The sequence below is a fragment of the Lytechinus variegatus genome, chromosome 7 (genome assembly GCF_018143015.1).
Source record: "Lytechinus variegatus isolate NC3 chromosome 7, Lvar_3.0, whole genome shotgun sequence".
NCBI lineage: Eukaryota > Metazoa > Echinodermata > Echinoidea > Temnopleuroida > Toxopneustidae > Lytechinus > Lytechinus variegatus.
The window spans coordinates 40,833,247-40,859,700 of NC_054746.1; the positions used below are offsets into that span (position 1 = coordinate 40,833,247).

The window sequence follows — 26,454 nt, forward strand, 5'->3', positions numbered from 1 at the left end:
TCAAGCTTGCGAAACGTCTATGGAAGAAAAAGTTGTTGTCGGTCTTTCATCATATTTTATCGTATGCATTTTAATACCAATAACTATGAATCAACGATCAACTCAAGAAAGCATATTTAAATCGTTCGTTTTAGTTTGTTAAGCTTTCTCTTATTGCAAGACTTGCAGCTTTATCAGTCCCAGGAAGAGTCTGGACCCTTCCTTGTGATGGGTGTGGGGGACAAAAGGCGTTAAATTCACGTATCTGCAGCCGGTAGGCCTGTACACTGCAAAAACTCCGATGTTGATTTACCACCAGCCCGGAATCTATGATGTCCACACCAGAGAAGTGTTAAACAACACCAGTTTGGTATTTGATTTAACACCAGATATGTGCTTATACATTGTAAAACATGAAGTGCTAATTTAGCACTTACAGTGCTTGTATAGTGACTGCACTGCGAGTGCTGATTTTCTAGTTCAAATTTAAACTAGAAAGTTAGTAATCGTAGTGCAGTCACTAAACAAGCATTGTAAGTGCTTAATTAGCACTTCATTTTTACAGTGTACAACACCAATTAGTATGAAGGGAGCATCAGTTTGATTTCAAACTGGTGTTGTTTCAAACCTCTCTGGTGTGGACATAATAGATTCCGAGCTGGTGTTAAATCAACACCGGAGTTTTTGGAGTGTATTTTTTTAGATTGGGTATAGATTACAAGGCAACATAAATAATGAATATTCCAAGATACACTCGCGGATTTACAATGGATAAGCCAACATAATTATCTTTTATTCATCGAGCGCGGAGTAACTTGGCCACTTCTATTATTTGATTCGTTGAATATGTCTGTTGAACCGTTGAGAGAAAGTAGAAAGCGACTACAGGTAGACCTACTTTTCACGAGATCGACCCATTTCTTATTTTCATCATGAAGATAATGCTATTAAAACCATTATCAACAGTTGTGATACATGCATGAAAGCTGGCTCGTTATATATTTTTGGACGCGTTTTCTTGGCTAGATTTAATGAGCTTTGTTGGCGGTATCACGCTCGTGCTATTAATATCGGAGGCATAATTCAGAACTGAGTTTAATCGTTCAGTCATTTTTGTTTTTGTGAGATAAAATCGGACGGAGAACGTGCATTTCCAGCGACGAAAAATATCTTGTGTGACATTTACTCAAGGCCCTTAGGGCTAATTGATGTTCAAAGTAAATTTCAATTTGCTTTTACAAATATTCCACGTATAACGAAACTGCAGCAACATTATATTCAGAATGATAATTTAAATCCACTTTGGTTTTATATACGACGTGCTTGCATAAGTGTCCTTTTTAAAGCAGATCATCAAGGAAACTGATGATCACGAGAGATGCTGCATGGACACCATGAAAGTCGACTGAATGCTACTGGTTAGAGGAAAGCTGTAAAGATGTCTCCCGCTTGCAGCATCGTATTGAAATGTGGTTTCTTAATTTTGTTTGTATCATGGTATTTAATTACAGGTAAGTTACCATAATCATAATATACTCGTTTTTACTTCTTCATTTTTTTTCTAGAGACTCATCTGTGTCAATAATTTCGTACTATAATATTTTACAAAACGTACCGAATACATCAACAAAATAAATAGAAGAAAAGAAAGAAAGGTTGCTTAATGAATTTCAGAGAGGAAAAATACGACTGTTACTGTAAATTTGTAATGTATCATTACTTAACATATAGTAATAAATATGAAGCATATAATTTTTATCACAGTTATAACTTTATGAAAAATTAATGATGTAAATGAAATTATTGCAATACCGGTGATGAGGATGACGTTAAAGGGGGATGTAAAACATAACAATACATCGGTGTGAGCTATAGTTTTCTCATGCTGAACTAAAAATTTTAATACCAAAAGCATATATGATCGCAACTTGACAGTTGGATTGAAAAATCTTTCACATTCAAAATAAAACATGCATCAAATGACTTAACATCAATGAAATTAAGAAGTCACGAAAGCAATGGCGAATAAAAAAAATCAAATTATGATTGTGTGATGCAAATTTCTGCTGGTAATATCCTTTTAGGTAAGTCTCTAAAATATGATTGAGTATTAGAGTGCGAATGACGAATGTTTCAATAATGATTAAAGGAAAATCAGCTATCTAGTTTATTAATTTGAAAATGATTACGAATGGACTGCATTTTTTACTTAAAGGTATTGTTTAACTTTGTAAGCAGCCGATTTGAAAAATTCTCAAACCAAGATGAGACATGTGTACAAGTGAATGTATTAGAACTAATAAACCCTGAAAACAACCATTATTGAGAATGAAAAGCTAAAATTACAAGGCAAACCCCGATTGTGTAAATAGGCGTCTTATAGACACCTAAATAGTATACATAAGTGTATGGGATGAAATTAAGATGGTGTTTCTGGTCACTTTATATTTCACTTTTGAAGCACTAAATAATTATTTTCGAACGCATTTTTTTTCTGGGCTTCATTTTTTTACATATCGCAGACACAGGTGACAAGTGTGACCTTCTAGCTCAGATTTTTTAAAAGTCAAACCAATGTTAATCAATCACTTTAAAGGAACACCACAATTTATGGTAGGTAATTTATTATCAGTTTCTTTGATTTCTTTAAGTAGAAAGAGCAGAGTACAATGAAATTAATATTACCCATTCTTAACGTATTTTATACATTTTTAAAAATTTCTCTTCATTCTGCTATTTTTCAGACTGTATATGAGTTTTCAAAGTCATGGAGAAAATATGTCCTAGTGTAGTTGACATACCTCTTTGAAATAACATGGGTCAATCAAATGCAGTGTGATACCAAAATGAGAGTGGAGGAGTATTTTATCAAGGAAAATTTTTTCTGTACGAATTTTGCAAAAGTTTCTTCTATATGAAATTATGGACATGGTTGGAGACACATTTATTTATGTCTTAGGCATATACAAGTTTATTAAGAGAAAACAAATTTGATATAAAATAGCATTTGTTGATCGAGTAAAAAAGGTTCTTTTATGGGGGGGGGGTTTATTTTAACTGTCATTAAAAAATATCTTAGCATCTTGGTGCATTCGTGAATGGCAAAATGTTTCATTTTCGCAGAAGATATTTGGTTTTCTCCATAAGATGTTCTTTATACCCTATTTTCGGTTCAAATGAAAATCTTCCTCTCATGAAATACTTTGTTAAATTCGAGTTTTCGCTACACTCTAAAAAATGAAGTGCTAATTTAGCTCTTAAAGAGCGTGTATAGTGACTGCACTTCGGAGTGCTGATTTGTCTAGTGATTTGAACGAGTTATTTGAACTAGACAAATCAGCACTCCGAAGTGCAGTCACTATACACGCTCTTTAAGAGCTGAATTAGCACTTCATTTTTAGAGTGTAGAATATACGACTTTGATAGTATGGTTACCAAAAAGACAGTAAAATCTCATTTACGATTATCCCCTTTCACACATGAACAAACTTCAGCGAATGGAAAGCTGATTTATTAAAAGCTCTTTTCAAAACTAGTGAAGCTTAAAATCAATTCACGCGTGAACATATTTCCCACAATCTAAAGCATCTTTTACACCTTCACGGAAGCAACACGGATCATCCCGGATTGTCAATCCGGGAGTCATCCGTATACACTCCGAGGTTACCGTGCACACACCGGCGTTATCCTGTGAGAAAAAATGAAGACGTTTGATTTTTCACCCCGTGCACGGACGGATAAACATCCTCCGAGTCCATCCGTGTATCCACCTTGTTCATCCGTGTAGCTATCGGATGCATTCGAGAAGCTCCCTGTATGAACCGGGAGATCCTTGTTGATATATCGCCCTTATCTGGGGTCTATTTTTTTTTCAATTGTTTGCATAATTAAAACAATAGTCCGTGTTCACGGCCATGTATGTGTACGCTTCAGACGTCGCAAAATGGAAAAGAAACATAAATCTTGCCCAATGCTCTAGAGATACCCAGTAGAGACCGTAAGCCTCCGTGAAGGTCCGTGTAAGGGGCCGGTAACATCCGTGTATTCCATGTTGACTCCCAGTAGTTAAACAAGCACATCCCTAGCGCTATCTTGTCTATCCTTGAAGAAACCGTACTTTTCTGTAAATTTTCGTGTAAAAAACTGTAAATACCCTGTAAAATTTGTATTCACTGCGACAATACCATAAAAATATCAATTTGGCACTCCGGCTGCTGAGCCCTGTGTTGCATCCTTGAAGGTGTAAAGGGGTTACAGATTCGAACATGCGATCTGCAGGTACGAAGAAATCTGATTAGTTAAGATCTGTCAGTAATCAGGTTTAAATAATCTTACTTATATGTGAAAGGCAATGGATAATCATGTCTTGAATAAAAATTTACTGTACTTTGGTGACCGATACTATCAAAGTCGTGAAGTCGAGCGAAAGCTCGAGATAGCATTATTCTGTTAAGATATTTGTTGTCTGTAACTCCTTGAATATCATGAAATTTTGTAAATATGAAAACACACCACTTTTAATGATCGTTTTGTACCTGGTTTTGTACCTTATAGATGTTGATGTTTTCAGAACATAGATACACGGTAGCTCACGGCAAATCCACAACGGTGTTTAATGATCATTTTATTGACTCTGGCTGGAAATATTCCAGCACCGGACAAGCATAAAAAAAATCGTGAATTCACAGATAATATAAATAATTTGAAACATAAGATCATAAGGTCATAAAAGTATTAAGCTTATACGAGCTTTCTGTAAAAAGATAATTATCATAGATGTTTAACAATAAAGTATACGCATCTTTCTCACTGCTTGGTTTTCCTCGATTTCTCCCTGTGTGCTGTAAACAAGTAAATCATATTTATTTCAAACTGTGATGCATGAAATCACTTAATTATATTTTTTAAGAACTACTACTACTACTTCTTCTTCTACTACTACTACTACTACTACTACTACTACTACTACTACTACTACTACTACTACTACTACTACTACTACTACTACTACTACTACTACTACTACTACTACTACTACTACTACTACTACTACTACTACTACTACTACTACTATATTACTACTACTACTACTACTACTACTGCTACTACTACTACTACTACTACTACTACTACTACTACTACTACTACTACTACTACTACTACTACTACTGCTACTACTGCTACTACTGCTACTACTGCTACTACTACTACTACTACTATTACTACTACTACTACTACTACTACTACTACTACTACTACTACTACTACTACTACTACTACTACTACTACTACTACTACTACTACTACTACTACTATTACTAAATACTACTACTACTATCACTACTCCTATTACCACTGCTACTGCTACTACTACTACTGCTACTACTTCTTCTTCCTTTCTACTACTACTACTACTACTACTACTGCTACTGCTACTACTACTACTACTTCTTCCTTTCTACTACTACTTCTACTAGTACTATTAATGATAACAATGCTTGAAAAAATAATTGAATTGAACTGGCTCTGCTGTGACTGCAATGATATCAATGTCGTTTATTCTTTAGATAATTATTTTATTGATTTTGTAGTCCAGGCATCCGATAGGACCGACTGCTCATCACCAAACAAGACAACGACAGAGAAAGAACTTGTTTCAAGGCTCTTGTCCAACTATGGGGATACGTCGGTTAGACCTGTCAAAAATCACACCAAACCTGTCGAGGTATTCTTCAGAATGCTTCTTTATGAACTCGTCAAACTGGTAAGTTCATATTAGGCTTGTTGCACAAAAAATTATGTTGTAATTAAGACTTGTTCACACGAGGAACCTTGACTTCGAAGTTAAGGGCCATCGTGTGAACGACACTCTCAGACGCAGTTCCGTGACATTTGCTTCCACACACTAACGGAATGACCAACTTCAACCCTGGTTTTAACACTATACCCCAAACCTAACATAAAACCCTATTGCAACCCTAAAGCCCCAGTCACATATAGAGCCCGGACCACCCCGGACCATCCCGGATCTGATCCGGGGTGGTCCGGGGAGAGATCCGTGTTGGCGCCTTGGGCATCCTTGGAGGTCCGGGGTGGTCCGTGTTGGTCCTTGAACGTCCGGGAGGCCAACACGGCAGTTTTTGACTGTCAAAAACATCCGGCGTCATCCGTGGACTGCCGGGTTGGCAAAGCCATCCGGGATGGTCCGTGTAGGTCCGTGTGGCTGCCGTGTAGGTCCGTGTAGCTGCCGTGTAGATCCGTGTAGCTGCCGTGTAGGTCCGTGTGGCTGCCTGGAGTATCCTTGGCAGTCCGTGTTCTGTTTTCCCCATCAAAATCATTACAGCGCTATTTACTTTATGAACTTTTCAGTAGTTGTTAAACAGTTGACACAAACATGCTTAATTTATTCAAGTGGATGATTAAATGATTCAGGATATTTTCTTACGCTTTGGAGATTGGCCCCAACCTAATATTTGTAAACTTAGTGCATGTATGAATTTTTTTTTTCTCTTTTTTCCCTAATATTTACCCACTACTTTGTCTGTTATTATTATTTCACATTTCATTTAAAAAAATATTTTATATGTATATGTTATATGTTATGTACCTGTTACATCGAAATTGTACATTAAGTTTTATACTACTGCCCTACATCGACAGTAATATGCGTTATAACCTGGGCCTATCTTAATTGTTATTATGTTTTGTATAGACTTTGCAAATATCTTTCCTTTATTGTGATTTCAATGAAGTGATATCAAATCAAATCGAAATTACATTTGTCGTTCAAGATTTAAAGTACTTAACATTTAACAACTACTGTTAAAACAGTAAATTGTGTTGTATAAAAAACTGCGTTTCTACTGGTTAAGGAAGTTTTGATATATTTTTAAGACAACATGATAATTTTGCGACAAGGATGAGAAATAATTAACAAATAGATAATAAATAAATAATTAGATAAATATCAACTCATTGTTATGAACAGATTTTCATTTGCCGTGCTGGTCAATATAGCTGCCGTGTTGGTCCTTGAGCTGACGTGTTGGTCCGTGTAGCTGACGTGTTGGTCCTTGTAGCTGACGTGTTGGTCCGTGTTGCTGACGTGTTGGTCCGTGTAGCTGACGTGTTGGTCCGTGTAGCTGACGTGTTGGTCCGTGTTGGTCCTTGTCGCTGACGTGTTGGTCCGTGTTGCTGACGTGTTGGTCCGTGTAGCTGACGGGTTGGTCCGTGTTGCTGACGTGTTGGTCCGTGTTGACGACGTGCTCTGCCGGCATGGTCCGTGTAGATCCGTGTGAAGCTGCCGTGTTGATGCCGTGTTTACAGTCATCAGGGGCAAAACTATCCCGGACCTTCCCGGATCATGCCGGCATTGCCGTGTTGATCCGTGAGGATCCGTGTCTATATGTGACTGGGGCTTACCCCTAATAGTAGACCGGCCAAACCTCAAAAAGTGCTCTAGATAAGGATTCGACGGCAAAATTTGTTAATGCTTGGCATCCCAGCTAATAGTCTTGCAAAAATACCCAGGAATAGCGTACGGCCGGATGCCAAGCGCAATTTTGCGTGAAAGTGTCATTTTTAGCGTAAAATCTGAAAGACTGTCAAAAATCACGCATTTTGATATTTTGACGGATTATCATTATATTTTTGATTATCTTTGATATGAAATTATTTTTATTCAGAATTTCAAATTATAAGTCTACTAAATATGCATTTCAAATTTGAATATTACACATACATATATAGCACAGGGAAACATAAAACAGCGATTTCCTCGAAATAAAAGTTTGTGAAAACTATCAATAGTTTGAAGTTTTGTTACGCAACATAAATTCTTCGATTTGAATGCGTTTATCCATCGAATGTATAGTAAATGTCCTAGTGCCACAAATATTAAAAGAATTTTCAAGAAAGATGGTAGATATCTCATTTTATGTTATCCGAAAGGATATAATGTGCATTTTACCATGTGCGCATTTTGAAAAAAAAAATTGAAAATACCGTACATTATGTACATAATTACATGTATTATGTACATAATTACATGTATTATGTACATTATGTACATAATTACATACTAAAGCGAGTTTTTATTTACATGTAAAAGTCCATAATAAAGCGAGTTTTTAATTGGATAGCACAATTTGTCAATTCCTTGCTTCCCAGCTAAAAGTCTTGCGGAAATACTGAGGAATAGCGTACGGGCGGATGCCAAGTGCGCTTTTGCGTGAAAGTGTCATTTTTAGCGTAAAATCTGAAAGACTGTCGAAAATCACGCATTTTGATATTTTGACGGATTATCATCATATTTTTGATTATCTTTGATATGAAATTATTTTTATTCAGAATTTCAAATTATAAGTCTACTAAATATGCATTTCAAATTTGAATATTACACACACACATATGGCACAGGGATAAATAAAACAGTAATTTCCTGGAAATAAAAGTTTGTGAAAACTATAAATAGTTTGAAGTTTTTTTACGCAACATAAATTCTTCGATTTAAATGCGTTTATCCATCGAATGTATAGTAAATGTCCTAGTGCCACAAATATTAAAAGAATTTTCAAGTAAGATGGTAAATATCTCATTTTATGTTATCCGAAAGGATACAATGTGCATTTTACCATGTGCGCATTTTGAAAGAAAAATGGAAAATACCGTACATTATGTACATAATTACATGTATAAGTACATACTAAAGCGAGTTTTTATTTACATGTAAAAGTCCATAATAAAGCGAGTTTTTAATTAGATAGCACAATTTGTCAATTCCTTGCATCCCAGCTAAAAGTCTTGCGGAAATACTGAGGAATAGCGTACGGGTGATGCCAAGTGCTCTTTTGCGTGAAAGTATCATTTTTAGCGTAAAATCTGAAAGACTGTCGAAAATCACGCATTTTACTATTTTGACTGATTATCATCATATTTTTGATTATCTTTGATATGGAATTGTTTTTATCAGAGTTTCAAATTATTAGTCTACTAAATATGCATTTCAATTTGGAATATTACACACAAATATATGGCAATATGACACAAAAAATCGTGATTTACTCGAAATAAAAGTTTGTGAACACTATCAATAGCTCTTAGTTTTTTTACAACTCGAATTCTTCGATTTAAATTGGTTCATCTATTGAATATCGTTCGTTTCTAATGTCACAAATATCAAAATAATTTTTTTAAGTAAGGTGGAAGAGATATTTTCCGAAACGGGACATGCAAAATTTATCGGGGAGGGGGGGGGGGCATTTTGAGTGTAAAATTGAAGATACTGTAAATTATAAACATAATTACATGAATAAGTACTTTAAAGGACAAGTCCACCCCAACAAAAACTTGATTTGAATAAAGAGAAAAATTCAACAAGCATAAAACTGAAAAAATCATCAAAATCGGATGTAAAATAAGAAAGTTATGACATTTTAAAGTTTCGCTTTATTTCACAAAACAGTTATATGCACATCTCGGTCATTATGCAAAAGAGGGAACTGATGACATCACTCACTCACTATTTCTTTTGTTTTTTATTTTATGAAATATTTTCATTTTCTCGTCATTGTCATGTGAAATGAAGTTTCATTCTTCCTGTGGAATTCCATTATCTTAACATTTTGTGGTTCAGGCAAGGAGGTCATAATCGTCAAAGTCGTAAAAATTGAAATATTGTATAATGTAAACAATAGAAAACAAAAGAAATAGTGAGTGAGTGACATCATCAACTCTCTCATTTGGATGTATCTGGCTCGTTCATATAACTATTTTCTTAAAAATAAGCGAAACTTTGAAATGTCATAACTTTCTTATTTTACATCCGATTTTGATGAAATTTTCAGCATTGTGCTTGTCTGATTTTTCTCTATTGATTCAAATCAACAATTTTTTGAGGTGGACTTGACCTTTAAAAGGTCATTAAAATTAAAGTGTCATTAATTTTTTTCTATACGTTCAAAGTTATAATGAAATTTTGAAAAATGAACTTTGGTTAAGATTTCAAGGTTGATATGACGCTGTTTAATCAAAACTACCGTCACCTCCACCGCAGAAGTGGCTCCTTTAGTCCTGCTCTGCAATGCCGACGAGACAAAAAATAGGTACTGCCGTGCAACGGCCATTTTTTTAATATACTTTGATAATCAAATAACTGAAGTAAAATGTAGATTGACAGAGTGGTTTAAAAATGCTAATTCAATCGCTTTATTCATACATGTATGTTTTCTATGATTTTGGATATAGATATTCCTGTAAAATTAATGCTGCCATGGTAACGGCAAATTAAATATCAGACCTATTTCTGAATATCGCCACAGGTAGATTTAAGTTCAGCACCAATTCATTCGTGGAAATAGCAAGAAGATCGAACCCTACAAAAGCAAACATAATCCTATATAATATCATGACGAGTATCGCACTCATATAAGATATGTGCAATATCGATGTAATATTGTGCGCTGTTTATTTTTTTATCAGAAATGCGCATCTGATAAAATAATGTGCATCGTTATATTTCGCATATATAACATAAAATGATATATATCTTGCATCTTATTTCAGTATTTGTTTTCACTATATGTGACATGACAACAATTATTAAGTATTTATTCGGTTAGCACTAAATCTTGACGAAATTGAGCTGCGGAACACAAACATTATACCATTAATAATTTTTACAAACCTCTATTTTGAGTAAATCGCGGTTTTATATTTCCCTGTGCCATATGTGTGTGTGTAATATTCAAATTTGAATGCATATTTAGTAGACTTATAATTTGAAATTCTGAATAAAGATAATTTCATATCAAAGATAATCAAAAATATGATGATAATCCGTCAAAATATTAAAATGCGTGATTTTCGACAGTCTTTCAGATTTTACGCTAAAAATGACACTTTCACGCAAAAGTGCACTTGGCATCCGCCCGTACGCTATTCCTCAGTATTTCCGCAAGACTTTTAGCTGGGATGCAAGGAATTGACAAATTGTGCTATCCAATTAAAAACTCGCTTTATTATGGACTTTTACATGTAAATAAAAACTCGCTTTAGTATGTACTTATACATGTAATTATGTACATAATGTACGGTATTTTCCATTTTTCTTTCAAAATGCGCACATGGTAAAATGCACATTGTATCCTTTCGGATAACATAAAATGAGATATCTACCATCTTTCTTGAAAATTCTTTTAATATTTGTGGCACTAGGACATTTACTATACATTCGATGGATAAACGCATTTAAATCGAAGAATTTATGTTGCGTAAAAAAACTTCATACTATTGATAGTTTTCACAAACTTTTATTTCGAGGAAATCGCTGTTTTATGTTTCCCTGTGCTATATGTGTGTGTGTAATATTCAAATTTGAAATGCATATTTAGTAGACTTATAATTTGAAATTCTGAATAAAAATAATTTCATATCAAAGATAATCAAAAATATGATGATAAGCCGTCAAAATATCAAAATGCGTGATTTTTGACAGTCTTTCAGATTTTACGCTAAAAATGACACTTTCACGCAAAATTGCGCTTGGCATCCGGCCGTACGCTATTCCTGGGCATTTTTGCAAAACTTTTAGCTGGGATGCCAAGCATTAGCAAGCATTAACAAATTTTGCCGTCCAAAGTATAAAAAATCGTTTTGGCCGGTCTACTATAAACTTATATCTTAGAAAAAGTTAAGACCGGAGCAATTGTCGCCAGAGAAATGTCGTGTCACATCAAAGGCAAGCCTGAAATGCACGCTTCTGTTTGGTTAAAGTTGTGTTCGATTACAACTCTTTCTGCAATGGGGCCCTGGTACGATAGTATGAAATCATTTTAGAGTTTAGATCTCAGTTACGTAACTATTTCAACAATAAAACAATACTGTATGCGATTTTCTAGGTTACTGGTATAACAACCGTGTAACACCAAAATTTGACGTGGTTAAGTTGAAGTACAGTGTGATTAACTGATATTTCATTGAATTTGATAAATATCGTGAGAGACTCTGAAAGATATAGAGCCAATGATGGACCCGCTCACATGAAGAGCACTTCATAAAATCGTGTTCCTGATTATGAAAAGATACAACTTCAAGCATATTATATGGTCGGGTTAGTGTCCTAATAATTTTCACATATCCACTCATAAACTAGCATTGAGGCAATTTAATGTGATGAGGCATAATATCGAAGGGGGTTTGGATGTAATTCATTTTTTTTTATTTGGCATTGAGCTATATAGCGAGGCGCCAATTAGACATTTTCAACATAATGGCGTTGATGTTACATTATATGTAATGAGATAGAGTATATATATGTATCATGTGATTACCCCCCCCTCACACAATTCCTGAATTAAAAAACAATCCAAAGTATACACGAATAAATTTAACGCCCACTTAGATGCCATGGTATGTAAATAAAATAACCCATTATCGAGTAGTATTCTGATGTCAATGGTTTATACCCGTTTAGATCTACATGTACCACAAGCCTTCCTTTGTCCACTATAGATCTAAACGGTCTCGGCAAAAAGCACGAATCTGAAGTAATCGCGAGGTAAAATATTAAATATCTCTCTCTCATGCCAATCGACTGGGGCGAACACGGCAGATCATCTGCGGTGATCGCGAGGCACATCGTCTACTTTTGGATTCGCGAATTGTGTTGTCATGGAAAAAATTGTCAATCATGGGAGAAAGCTTGCGCTGCTCATAGGTCATGCGCTCCGGTAAAGGGGTACACTCTAAGAAATATCGGGTAAAAATGCTCCATGAGGGTAATAATTTGTCCAACCAACATTCTTTTGGGCGTTTTTATTTATCCAGTGTGATGAAATTTGTTCCAATTCTAAAGTGATTGCTCTTATTTTTTAACCTTACTGCTTCCTGCATTTGGGTAAAATACTGCCCGAAAATGGTTGGACAAATTACTACCCTCGCGCTATATTTGAAATTTTACCCAATTTTTTTTACAGTGTAAAGGACTTCTGTTTTCTATGCCGAGTATTTTCCCTCGCGATTCCCTCAGATTCGTTCTTTGTGCCTAGACCGTTTAGATCTAACGACTCGTATATGATACATGAGAATAGATGATGAAAGAATTAAAACAAGATAATACATAAGAATTGATAGAAGGAAATATGAGGAAAGAAAAATAAAACAAAGGAATACATAAAAATCTATAGAAGAAAAGATGAAAGAAAAATTTAAATAGCGAAATACATGAGAATTGATGATAGAAAACAGGGGCAGATCCAGCTTTTGCCAATAGGAGGGGGGGGGGCCGAAAAATATTTTCATCAACATTTTCTCGATTGGCCGCTATAATCTGATTTTTTGTTGTAGGTTTTTCATGGGGTAGTCATATAACTAAAGACTGAAGTTTTAAGTATATGTTAGTTTTTATTGTTATAAACAAGAAAAGGTATCTCATGTGGTCTTAATATATAATGCAAGCGGGAAGCGCAAGCTAAAATTCTTTGATAATTTATGTCCTTACAACTGAAGATTCTGAGCAGTTTTAATAATCATGAATAAAGATAAGCATCTAAGAATGCGAGCGCGAAGCGCGAGCCGAAATTTTATTATAGTAATGTGAAAGGGATTAAATTGGGACTGTTTTTAGTGATTAATGAAGAGGATACATGATCACCAATTAAATGATAGTGCAAAGCGCGAGCGCAAAAGTTTTAATCTTCCGACCTAAAAACTGTACAGTCTGAGCGCATTTTATTTAATAGTTATGACATTTCAAAGTTTAGCTTATTTTCAACAAAATAGTTATATGATCGAGCCAGTTACATCCAAATGAGAGAGTCGATGATGTCACTCACTCACTATTTCTGTTGTTTTTTATTGTTTGAATTATACAATATTTCAATTTTTACAAATTTGACAATTAGGACCTCCTTGTCTGAAGCAAAAAATGTTAAAATAATGGAATTCCACGAGTTCAGGGAAGAATGACACTTCATTTCACATGACAATGACGAAAAAATAAAAATATTTCATATTTCATATAATAAAATACAAAAGAAATAGTGAGTGAGTGATGTCATCAACTCTCAAATTTGAATGTAACTGGCTCGTTCATATAACTATTTTGTTGAAAATAAGCGAAACTTTAAAATGCCATAATTTTACATCTGATTTTGATGAAATTTTCAGTGTTATGCTTGTTGAATTTTTCTCTTTTTATTCAGATCAAGTTTTTGTTGGGGTGGACTTGTCCTTTATTAAAACAAAAGATTGAAGCTTGATGTGCGAGCTAAAATATTGTGTGCAAATTGATTTCAGAACTGGATATATGAAGTGTGATTAAATCCTCTTGAATGGGATTCATTACACGGGCAATGCGAGCGCGAAGCGCGAGCGAAAATATTTATACAGAGTCAATTTTCCAATTCTTCCCTCACCTTTTTCTTGTTTCCTTTCAGGGTCGGGCCGGCCGTTACGAGGCTGTAAATTACACGTCATGGGTATAATACCCCTTTCTTACTTTTCTTTCTGTTTTTCGTAGTTTCTGTCGAGATAAAGAGTACACTTTTCTGCAGGTTGTCAAAAAATGGGGGGGGGGGGCCGGGGCCGGCTTGGCCCCCTCCTGGATCCGCGCCTGGAAAACCCCAAAAAATGAAATACATAATTAATTGAAGAAAAGAGAAGAGAAGAATTGAAAAATATAAATACATAAGATTTGATAGAAAAGAGAGTGAAAGAAGAATTAAAACTATTACAGAAATACATAAGAAATCATAAAGAAGAAAGCGGAAGGAGAGAACAAAATATACATAAGTAGATGATAATGACATTCAGTATGGGTGTTGAATGTTACATATAGGTGAAAATCATATCCCAACAATTAAATTTAAAGGCAATTTACTTATTTCTACAAGATTATTAGTCATATCAATTCTAACAGGCAAAATGCAAAAAGTGTCACAACTTACCCCGCCTTCCCTATACGGCATTTTCCGTTTTGTGTTATTCATGTAATCTAGTGAAATAAAGATAAATAGTATATATTTCAAAAGTTACAACCACACCATAGAACCGACTATATTATGTTATTTAATAATGTCAGCTTTGTATATTCATTATATTCTTGCAAAGTTTCGGGCCGCCATTGCATATGTATGTTAGTATCTTTATGTTTGCCTTAATTGAGAGATGTTTTCTTACTTGACTTCTTATATTCGTTTTGTTTCACTTGACTTTATATTTTGTTTTACTTAACTCTATATTTTGTTTTACTTGACTTAATATTTTGCTTTATCGCTTTTCATTTTCATTTTGTTTTATTACTTTTATATCGATGTGAACGCACCACATGTTGTACTGTGTGTGTCACAGATATGAAGGTGTTTATTAAAAATGAACTCTATGGAATGACGTACATGATCGTTTGGTGTAGTGCCGGTTTCGTTGGCGAGATTGCGACATGTCTGATAGAGATCCGTAAATGTAAATCCAATGTAGGTCGGATTTAAGCCTCTATTACTCAGTAAATGAATTAAACCATGGATGGGAAATAAACTTAAATTACTATGATTAAAACCTTCCTCGTTATGAGCCACCTTCAAAGAAGGCAGCTGATCTTTCAGTCGGTTGATAATAAAATGGACCCACATACAATCATATGACGATTAGATTAACATTGAATTCATGCTAGTGTGTGATTGTCATTACAACGTGTTCATTAAAAGGTCGATGCATCTGAATAATCAAGTTGATTAGAATAAATGGAGCGAAGAAGCACAATAATAACATTTTTTTTGCAGTCGGATGTAGAATCTAAATTATATATTTTTCAACTAGAATACAAATTATCAAGACTAATTAATGCAAATATCTTATATAGGTAAAAAATATTGAATGTTGTGTCCATGAGATACATACAGTTTTGGCCTAGAAAAAAAGCGATCTCGGAATGAAATCTTTTCAAAGTTACTTTTAATCTGCAATATGCATAATGCATTTATGACACATAGACTGTCAATCCTCGCAAATGATATAATACGGTAAGAATTATTTCTACCAAAATTACCAATCATCCACATGAACTTTCTTGCCCCACATCATCACCCTTGATGATGAGTATCGTGTGTGTGTGTATTTGAGTTTTGTCAGAAGTGTATCAATCAGATTATTTACGTCTGGGACCGACCTTTAACGTCACCATTCGAAAGATGTGACCAGTGCTCGAACCTCTGCAACTTCCCCACATAGCTTAGATTACAGGCGCACGCCACAACGCCCAGTCATAAACGAATTCCATGAACTTCCATCAAGCGAGAATTAATGATTGTTCGTACAGTCGATTAAAAGTGGAAGAAGGATTTAAATGATGCTAATGGCATATCTGCCTGATTATTCAGTGCACTGATAGACGCAATGACGATTAATTAGAGGATGGATAGCATAAAGAATAAAAAGGGGGAAAATGTTGGTGATATAGTGTAGTAAATGCAGTATATATATGAATTATATCCTAATATTGTGTTTAAAAGAACATAATTGTTGGATAAACTAAATTCTCCCGTTTTATATCGGTAAATCTTACACAGCATTTAGACACTGGGTTTCAGACAAGGACAAACTTTCATTTTGAATCTTTGCTTGTGAAATATGAATATACTGACTGGACAGCAAACTAAAACACAATTATGCAATGACATTTCTCTTTTGTCTGAAGTCGCACTGTCATTTCTCAATACTGTATTCATAATAGTGACATGGTTGGTGTTATGTGTGCTTTGAGTTAGAAAAATATCCAAAACGTAATTAAAGGAAGTTGTTGAATTTTAAAGTTTTAAACAATATTTTATGAAATAGTTTGCTATTAAAGTAAAGTAAAGAGTAAAGATTTTGCTGAGTAAAGATTGGTGGTGATTTTTTTTACCTGATTACTAAGAAAGCATGAATGCTTGTAAGCAAGCAACCAGAAGACCGACGGCTTAAAATCCCCTCCGAAGTTACATGCACACCGTCATGAATATGCAGTTTTACCCCCACATGTCAATGTCGCATCATATCTCTTATATCTGTATCACAACTAAGGAACATTTCTATAAGTAGAATCAGAAGGTTCATTGACCAGTCTGCCCGTTACAATGTTCTTCATACATCATGTTCATAAGTTCTATCTCGTATTGATTAAGGCAATGGGCTTCTTTCTAAAATATTCCATCACTAATCCATGAAATCGCATTCAACAGCTACAAATTGGGCAGCAAGATTAATTTCACAGCAATCATCCTGTCCAATATCTCTTTAACATGTAAACACATGTGTTGTAATTAAATGGCAAAATGCTTATATTCCCACGTTATCCCTGGCTCAGGCAAGCCTCATTTCAGAAACTGTTGACGTCTTTTCTTTCTCCAACTTTCGTCATATTCGTCCCCAGCTCTTAATCTTTTATTTGTTTCCTCTATTTTAAGTATAAAGGTACCCGTTGCCATACTGTTTGTTTCACATACACATCATGTTTCGAACTTCTTTTCCTCTCTCCCTTTAGGACGAAACTATGCAACTTATTACCATTCGTACCAATATGAGGCTGGTAAGTTTCTTTGTTTCTTAGAGTTGATTTTGATTTCAGCTTATTCAACTGTTGAACGTCGTTAAAACGGAAAATGATTTTCATACTTGCATGGAGAGCAAATATAATTGTGGATCTTCTTCTTCTAGTGATGTATTGCTGCGTACACAACGGGTAGATAATTCAATTCAATTTTGTCGTTTCTATGGTAACAGCAATGGGTTGATGAGTATCTCCAATGGGATCCAGAGGAGAATGGTGGTATTTACAATCTGACACTTAAAATGCATCAAGTATGGAGACCTGATGTCGTCTTAGATGAAGAGTATGTATTTCGTTTCTTTTTACACACAAAAACACTGCCCATCATCGTCATCATCATCCTCATCATTACCATCATCATCATCACCATCATCCTCTTCATCATCATCACCATCATCATCACAATAATAATTATAATAATCGTCATCATCGTCATCCTCCTCCTCACCCTCTTCATAATCACCATTATCACTATCATCACCATCATCATCATCATCACCATCATCATCATTTTCATCATCAACATCATCATCACCATCATGTTCATCATCATCATCACAATCATAATCATCCTCGTCATCACCATCCTCTTCCTCCTCCTCCTCCTCATCATCATTGTGATCATTATCTGATTACCACCACCACCACCATCAAGTCTTGCTCATAATGATGATCATCATTAAAATTCCCCCTTAAGTTAACACAATCGTTATCCTAATCATTATAATTATTATTGTTGTTATAGTAGTTATCAGATTAATAATTTTTTGTCGTCATCATTTTATACCGTCATCTTATAATCCATATGATTGCCATTGTCATGATTTGAAATATCGTTATCATAATTAGCCTTATTATTTTTGTCATTTTTGTTGTTGATATAATTATTTTTCTTTATTATTATCATTATTCTTATTATTATCACTATCATGATAAACATAATTTTTATCAACGTTATGTATCATCATCAACGATATATCATTCTATGTCGTTATCAATCATATTTTTGCTTCGTAAGCAATGGATATTAACAAAGGTATCTGGATAAAAATGGTTCGTTTAAAAGATAATCGGCCTAATTAATAGACCATTCGACCACGCCACCTCTACTATGAAATTTATACATACGACAATGTCAAATACAGTATGCAAAAAATAAATAAAATACATGTATGGCAAGACACAATATATATAAAATTATCAATGCTGCCCTTTGATTTATACATGCCTTTTCATTGTTTGATTACAATTTATCGGCAAATTAGTAAGGTAGACCACATTCGTTAATTTTTGAAATTCGATTTAACTATTTTTCGTTTGTGCAGGATATAATGATTTCTTCTCATTTCTCAACAACGCTTTTTAATATAATATTTAAATTAAATATTATATTCATTTTGTATAGAGCTATGATATGTTTATTTTCACAGATCACAACGCGGTTTATTTTGATGATCCGCGCGCATACAGGATAGGAGAGGGGGGGGGGGGTGCAGTGCATGCATATATAACGCGGGGAGAAGTAGATGATTTGAGATGAAAAAGTATTCAAGGTGGACGAAATAACCGACTCCATGGCATCTTTTGTTCTCAATGGTATCACTCTCATTTTCCAGTCATTTTACACGCAATATTCGACATGAAGGTCTAACATTTTGTCACACCATTCCGTATCAAGAACTTCTTTCGTCAGTAGTTAGGTTAAGTTAGGGTGGAGTATACGCTGATATAAATATAACGAAATGGGTTTTCCTACAAAATGTCGTTCATTTTAGCACACCTACCAGATTTCCAGGAGGTGCTGCCTACAGGAAATAACACACTCGGCACTCCCGCTTCCCAGGGCCATGGGTTTCACGGGTGTAATGCGGTATGACTATAAATCAAGGAATCAATTTCACTTTCTTTTTATACAGCATTGATCGTGATTTCATCAGCCTTCCAGAAGCTGAGACATATGTTATAGTCCAATACACGGGGGCAATGGATTGGCTATTTCCAGCAATTACTACCAGTGCGTGTAAGATGAACATCGAATATTATCCATTTGATGTCCAGAAGTGTGTCTTAACACTTTATCCCTGGACGCTCGATGAAAGTAAGGTACGTGTCCTGAAAAAAAATCAGCATCCAGTCGTTATGTTTGACTTTTTTGTCTTCTTGTGATAAAAATCACTGGTGATTTGAAATAATAAAAAAATAATAATATCCGTTTTTCTTATTTCGAAAAGATCGTTTGAAAATGAAATAACTAACACTTAAAAAAATCACACTACATTTTAGTGAACAAAATTCTATTCGTTAGAAATATAAATAATAACCATCCAATGAAATCGGTTCACTGGAACACAAAATAAATGGCTATTAATTATTGATTTTTCAATTTTGATAACTAGTAGGCCATAAATATCAAACGATTATACATTAGTTCATATCTTACTTGGTTATAATCGAAAGGAAGATCAAGGTCTATGGAGATGCTTATCACAGTTGCAGCCTGAATAATTGAAGATATCTCTGACAAAGGCTGATGATTGATTTCAATGGAAGGTCTAGATCATCTAATATGTATAAGAAAGAAGGAATAAAACAAATAGTTGGAGAGACTATCGCTTTCTCGGGTGAAGCGTGGAAAGGGCAATCCTTGACAAGGCCCTTATCGACTTTTATGAATATATTTTGTGGCTCTTTTTATCGATACACTTTGTCTTTTAGTAGTAAAGATATTCACTTTCAATATGTCTTACTATCATAGGCGCCGGAAGCGGGGGGGGGGGGGGCGTGTCCCCCCTAAATTTGGGGAGGGGGGACGGTCCCCCTCTAAATTTGTTGTTGATGACCTTTTTTTTTTTTTTTTTTGGCTTGTCAGTTTATTTGCCTACGTCCTCCCTAAATTTTTTTGGTTGTCCCCTCCTAAAAGTTTTGGCTTCCGCCGCCAATGCTTACTATATTCAAATCATCGAGGTGCAACTAAAACGATTAATACCACAGCCATTGCCGCTTTAAAGGGAAACAAGCAGAAGATGTAAAAAAAGAACAATTGTAAGAATTATACAATTTGGTGAAAATAAGTAATGATAATAATGATAATAATAACAATGATGATAATAATAATATTGATAATAACAATGATAATAAAATAATGATAATGATGATGATAATAATAATGATAATAATAATAATAAAATATTAACAATCAATAGATTTATAAAGTATCTAGGATACGGTTCGCTCGCCCATTCGGGAATAAAAAAAAAGATGCAGTTCCACTCCTTGGATTTGCATGATGTTGACTTGCTGGTATTATCAACATATTTTTTTTAAGTGTTATTTTATTCAACTTAATATATGGACCATTATAAGTGAACGTTAAACACGCGTATTCTCCGATTATATCTAATTTATTGTTCTTTATTACCCCCTTCAACAAGATGCGCTTCTTCGCCAAGAATGACGATGATGCCTTCCAAGCTCGCTATGTCAAGAATGGTATCTGGTCTTTGGTCGACTTCACAGCAACCAATCGGAGTATCCAGTACCTTTGCTGTCCCTATCCCAATGACCACCTTGAGTACCAACTAACTTTCCAAAGGGAGTCTGGTTTCTTTCTTACCAATGTAGTGGTGCCTGCCGTCTTTCTGACAGCTCTCATGCTGGTTGGATTCTGGTTGCATCCCGATTCAGGAGAGAAGGTGACCTTCACCGTCACCAACCTGCTGGCGCTTACACTTTTTCAGCAGTTAGTGGCGGACAAAATGCCTCCCATTGGAGAACCAAGATCTATCCTAGGTACCTAAATATTTGATAATACACCGTGCATGTAGTGAGAGGTCTTTTCCCATTATCTTTATTCATTATCATTATTGTGTAAAGACAATTTGTCTAAGATGTGCATATCCACTGTGTCGGTAAATTCAATTTTTGATCGAATGGAAATGAATATAAATAAAACAAGTCATTGTGACTACATGATATAGATTATCTGACTCTCAAAATTCTATGATGCTATTATAATATTGTATATTAGGCAAACAGAAAACGAATTTCTCTCATTTCCCGTACATTCTTTCAACCTTTGTATGTCTTCTTTTTCGTCTCCATCTTCACCCCTTACATTCTGTCAAGCCAATCTCTCTTTTCTCCATCCTCTCTCTCTCCCATACAGTCACCTGTTTCTTCATGTTGATCATCCTCAGTGGATGTGCTGTGTTTTTATCAGTCATTGTTTTACGTCTCTACCACCATGATACCAACACTAAGCCTCCACGATGGGTCATTAAGCTTTTTATGCCTTGGTTCTCCAGATATGGAACTAGAAGCTACATTAGGTAGGTTTACATCATTTGGTGAACTGCATAAAAATCCTACGGTATTTTCATTTTTTAAAATAACAATGTGTGGCATCAACTGAGTCGTTGGTCTCTTCTCACGGCAATTTCCAGAAAAAGCTGATATAGAATAGAAGTTCACATTTGAGATTTGCATTTTTTTAGTGATAGATGGTTATTAAGTTCATACATGGGATACGGAGTACATTTTATGAATCAAAGGGCATACATTACTTGAGCAGATGCATTATAAGCCAGAAGTTAGGGCAGTCTAAACATGTTAAAATCATTAATTGGCTAGAGAAGTCCCAAGACATATAGATCAAGAAATGAATGTGCACCATCCACCATCCGTAATAAGTATTTCTACAAAATAGCCACCATTAGAATGATGAACCTCCATTGGCAAATCGGCTAATAATAATCATATAGGCTGTCATTGCTCCCCTGGTACCAACAGTAGTATGGAGTGCCAAACGCCTTTTGAAATTTAAATAATTATATTATAACAAAACGAAAACATAACTGGCTATTAGCTGACTGCTTTGATATGATGATGAAAATGAAGACTGAAATGTTATTAAGGAGTATCCCTGCGAACATTCTGATTGATATAACTAAAACTTACTAAAGTAAACATTCAGTGAATACAACTAGCAAATATCTAAATTGCATTATTATTCTTTTTGTCATGGATACTTTGACATGTTTTATCCAATAAACAGTTTATATATCCTCCTATGTGTACAGGAAGCTGTACATCTTACAAGAAAATAAAGTCACCAAGAACGAAGAGGTCATCACCAATGGGAACACAGCTTCCACTGTTCTAGACACAGAATTGAGGACAGAAGAATTACGGCGACCTGCAGACGACTTGGAAAGTAGAGATGTAAACCAGTTTATTTGGAGACAGCTTGCCTTAGCTTTCGATTCTTTTTGCGGCACCATTCTTTGTTTAGCTATGCTAGGAAATGTCATGTTTGCTCTTATCAGTTTTCTAAAGTGATTTTAATAAAGCTTTGGTATGAAGTATGAGAGTCAAGAGAACTGAATGAACAATAATTGAAAGTGAACTTGAAATATAAAATGTTTACATTGTGTCTCTTCTTTTGCTTCCGTCACACTGTATTTTTTCCTGTACGTATTGAAACTAAGTCACAAGCATGATATTCTGTGCAGCCCTCCGTTCTATTCTATTTACGAACGAACCATAGTTACTTTAGTTCGCATTAGCTCCTTATTATCTTCTGTATTGTATGTTACGACTGGCATAGCACTTTTCGACATTTCACTACGTATTGTCACTTAGCAATATATTTTGCAATCTGTTCTGAAGTGCAAATTGGATATTTTCAAAATCAGGTAATTGACGTTTTACATTTGTGGTGTCAGTCATCTGTCTTACCACTATCAATAAACAATGATGCTTGATTTTTGAACCTCTTAAACAAAATGGGCCTAATTTATATGTTTAAGAAAAATAAATCATATTTCCAGTTTTAAGGAATATCCATTGTCCAAACTTGTCCCAGATATATTTCCTGCATGTACATTTACAAACAGAGATGAATAACTTCAAAAGTAAATTATTTTTGCTGATTTGAATTGATTATAACAAAAATAATTAATTTCTGGGTAAAAAAATGGACTATATTGAATTGAATCCAAGGTAAGTAGTGCAAATGAATCCAATGGAGCTCTCAGGGAGCTAGTACATGTTGATATACATGAATTACATGTGTCACACCTCTACGATATCGCGACCGTATACCGACGTACGTATGTTAAGCACTTTGCTAATTATGTAATATTTCCTGATATCAACCTTTTAACAGCACAAAATATAAAGAAATCAAGTTCTGTTTTACCAGGAAATTATTTTGTTATGTTAAGAAAAATCTTGACATCAGCTAACGGAATTTTAATATGAAAATCGTTTGCCATACAGTTACGTCGGCATTCGCCGGCAAAGAGATTTAGTTGTGACATCTCCCTTGAAAAGGAGAGATACTATACAGACACGATACAAACGTGGTACTAAACTTACCTCCAGTAATTTCGTCTCATAACTTTTACACATTGTTTGATGAGTCTACTAAAATACACCCATTTTTGGTACATGTACTAAATTAAGGTATCTTTCAAAATTCTAATTATGAGAAGATGTAATTTTGATCAAAACAAAGTGTTTATAGCCTGTTATGGTTATATCTTATATTATTTTAGTATAGAGTGGATTAATTTCTCTTATATGAACATAATATATCGTTCAAAATTTGATTTTGTCAAGTAAAATTTAATATCATGGTCTGGGGTCCGTTGCAGAAAGAGTTGCGTTTAAATGCAAGTCAAAAAATCAATCGCAAGTTCAAAATGCGCGCTGTTGATTGGTTGAAAATCAAGTTGCGCGTGATTTATAGAGTTGCGTTTGATTGCAACTCTTTCTGCAACGGGCACCTGATCATATACGATCAGACAGATTCCTTGCACTTTTTTTGTTATTTTATAAAAAGGGGTGAGCGATTGCTTGTGTTTACAGGGGCATCACGGGGGGTTCATATATAGGGTTTTGGCTTTTCAGAAGGGCGGCATGTTCTTAATATCAATGTTGTTATATTCATATCTACTCTAGATAATGTAGTATATATATGAGCCACCCTCACCACTGCCTGATATTAGAGTTGGTGGTAAGTTTTGTCTTTTTCCCCCCGAATCACAACCCCTTGAAAAGAAAAGCTGGTCGCGGCTTTGCAGTGTGTATAGTATGTTTATCACGCATAAGAATATGACATTGTTACGTTGTATATCTTAAAATATTATTACAGTTTCATTTAGATTAAATAAGTAATATTTTAGTGAAAAACAGCATCTGTAATGACCAAGAATAATGATTATATTTCTTTATATTAGAATAAATAATATATTTTGGTATTGCATGCTAGAGTAGGAATAAGATTAAGTTCAATATCTTTGAGTAACATGGGCACGAAGAGGAGTCAGCGCGATTTAAATCAATAAAAATCAATTTTGGCGAATGCCAGATTCTGTTTAGATAAGCAAGGTACACGCATTGAGCTTGCGATGTCACGATTTTGAAAAATGGTCGATGAAATATAATGAAAATAAATTTTTTTTTTATTTAACGAATAATATTCATGTCATTCTTTACGCATATCTCGCACTTACCCGGGACATACACTCTAAAAACAGAAAGTGAAAATTTACCCAATATTGAAAGGGAACATGCATGTTTACCGGGTAATTTTTCCTCCAATACTGGGCAAAATGCATGTTGAAGGGTAAATTTCAACGCAACATTGCATGAAATTTACAAAATATTTGAAATATTTTTTACGTAAAGACATGTATGTTCCCATTTTACCCAATATTTAGAGTGTAGTTATTACAAGGCAGTTGAAGCCTTTAGTCTAAGTAAATCAATATTCTATCCATTTATGAAATTAATTATTTATTGTTGTTTACCCATAATCCATTTGACATGCTTTTGGAACGATTATCATCATCATTATTCATTCACACAAAATTAATCTTTAATCAGTACTACATCGTTGGCGACTTGATTTTGATATAAAGATATGTAATGTCACGCCAATATTGCAATTCTTTTAACATTTAATTAATGTTATTACAATTATCATAATCATAGCTTTGTAAGTGATTAATTTATGGGACATAAAATGCAAACACAAACCTAATACAAAATGGGTCTACGTAAAGTGAAATATCAAATAAATGACTGCATGACTGCCAGTATAGGTGGGCACCATTTGGACTAACTTTAAGCTAGTCAGAAGACCAATTTTGGTTTTCAGTGCATAATGCATTTGAAATGCTTTTGGAACTATTATCATCATCATTATTCATTCACCCGAACCTTTAATCAGTACTTATATATACATCGTTGGCGACTTGTTATTGATATAATGATATGTATGTCACGTTCATACCTGTGTATGTCTAAATGATTGTAATTCTTTTAAAGTTTATTTTTATTACAATTATCATTAATATATTAATGATAATTGTAGTAAAATTAATCAGTAACAAAGCTATAGCTTTGATACTATGGAACATAAAATACCAACATAAATTAACACAAAATGAGACTACATAAAGTGAAATATGAAATCAATGACTACATGAGACTAGCAGCAGATCCTATGTTTTATAAAGGGAATGGCTTATGAGGGCGAAGGAAGAAAATCATTTTATGACAGAAAATCTGACGAAAGATAAAATAAAAAAGAAGAGAGAAAAGAAGAATAAAAACTCTAAAATGGGTAAACATTTCCAGCTCAAAAATCTCACAAGCAAAAAAAAAATGTATGTTTCCATGCAGTGTTTGGAATATTGCCTTCTTTTGTATAGCACAAAGCACGAGCATATAATATCATTATTGCCTTCTCTTGTATAGTATAATACACAAATTAGATTAGTGACTTTACATTGTAAACCATGAGCAATTACGAATTAGCTCAACGAAACGTTGACAGCATCATTGAAGTCTACTTCGCTAATATGCAATAATCTTATCCTTGTCCG

The 26,454-nt window shown here is 34.4% G+C and overlaps 1 protein-coding gene across 2 annotated transcripts in view; it reads left to right on the plus strand.

The window, feature by feature from the left end:
• Nucleotides 1-787: 787 nt before the first annotated feature.
• Nucleotides 788-26,454, plus strand: part of LOC121419309 (neuronal acetylcholine receptor subunit alpha-7-like) — a 25,723-nt gene continuing 56 nt past the window's right edge. Inside the window, exons 1-8 of one of the 2 annotated variants that reach the window (XM_041613714.1) lie at nucleotides 788-1,490; nucleotides 5,571-5,743; nucleotides 17,495-17,539; nucleotides 17,734-17,843; nucleotides 19,477-19,663; nucleotides 20,992-21,349; nucleotides 21,726-21,888; nucleotides 22,639-26,454. The exon at nucleotides 22,639-26,454 is cut by the window's right edge and continues 56 nt beyond it. In XM_041613714.1, coding sequence (XP_041469648.1) covers nucleotides 1,418-1,490; nucleotides 5,571-5,743; nucleotides 17,495-17,539; nucleotides 17,734-17,843; nucleotides 19,477-19,663; nucleotides 20,992-21,349; nucleotides 21,726-21,888; nucleotides 22,639-22,897 — 1,368 coding nt within the window. In that variant the 5' untranslated portion in view covers nucleotides 788-1,417 and the 3' untranslated portion in view covers nucleotides 22,898-26,454. Of the gene's footprint in view, nucleotides 1,491-5,570; nucleotides 5,744-17,494; nucleotides 17,540-17,733; nucleotides 17,844-19,476; nucleotides 19,664-20,991; nucleotides 21,350-21,725; nucleotides 21,889-22,613 lie in introns of both variants that reach the window. The other variant, XM_041613715.1, reaches the window with a different exon arrangement.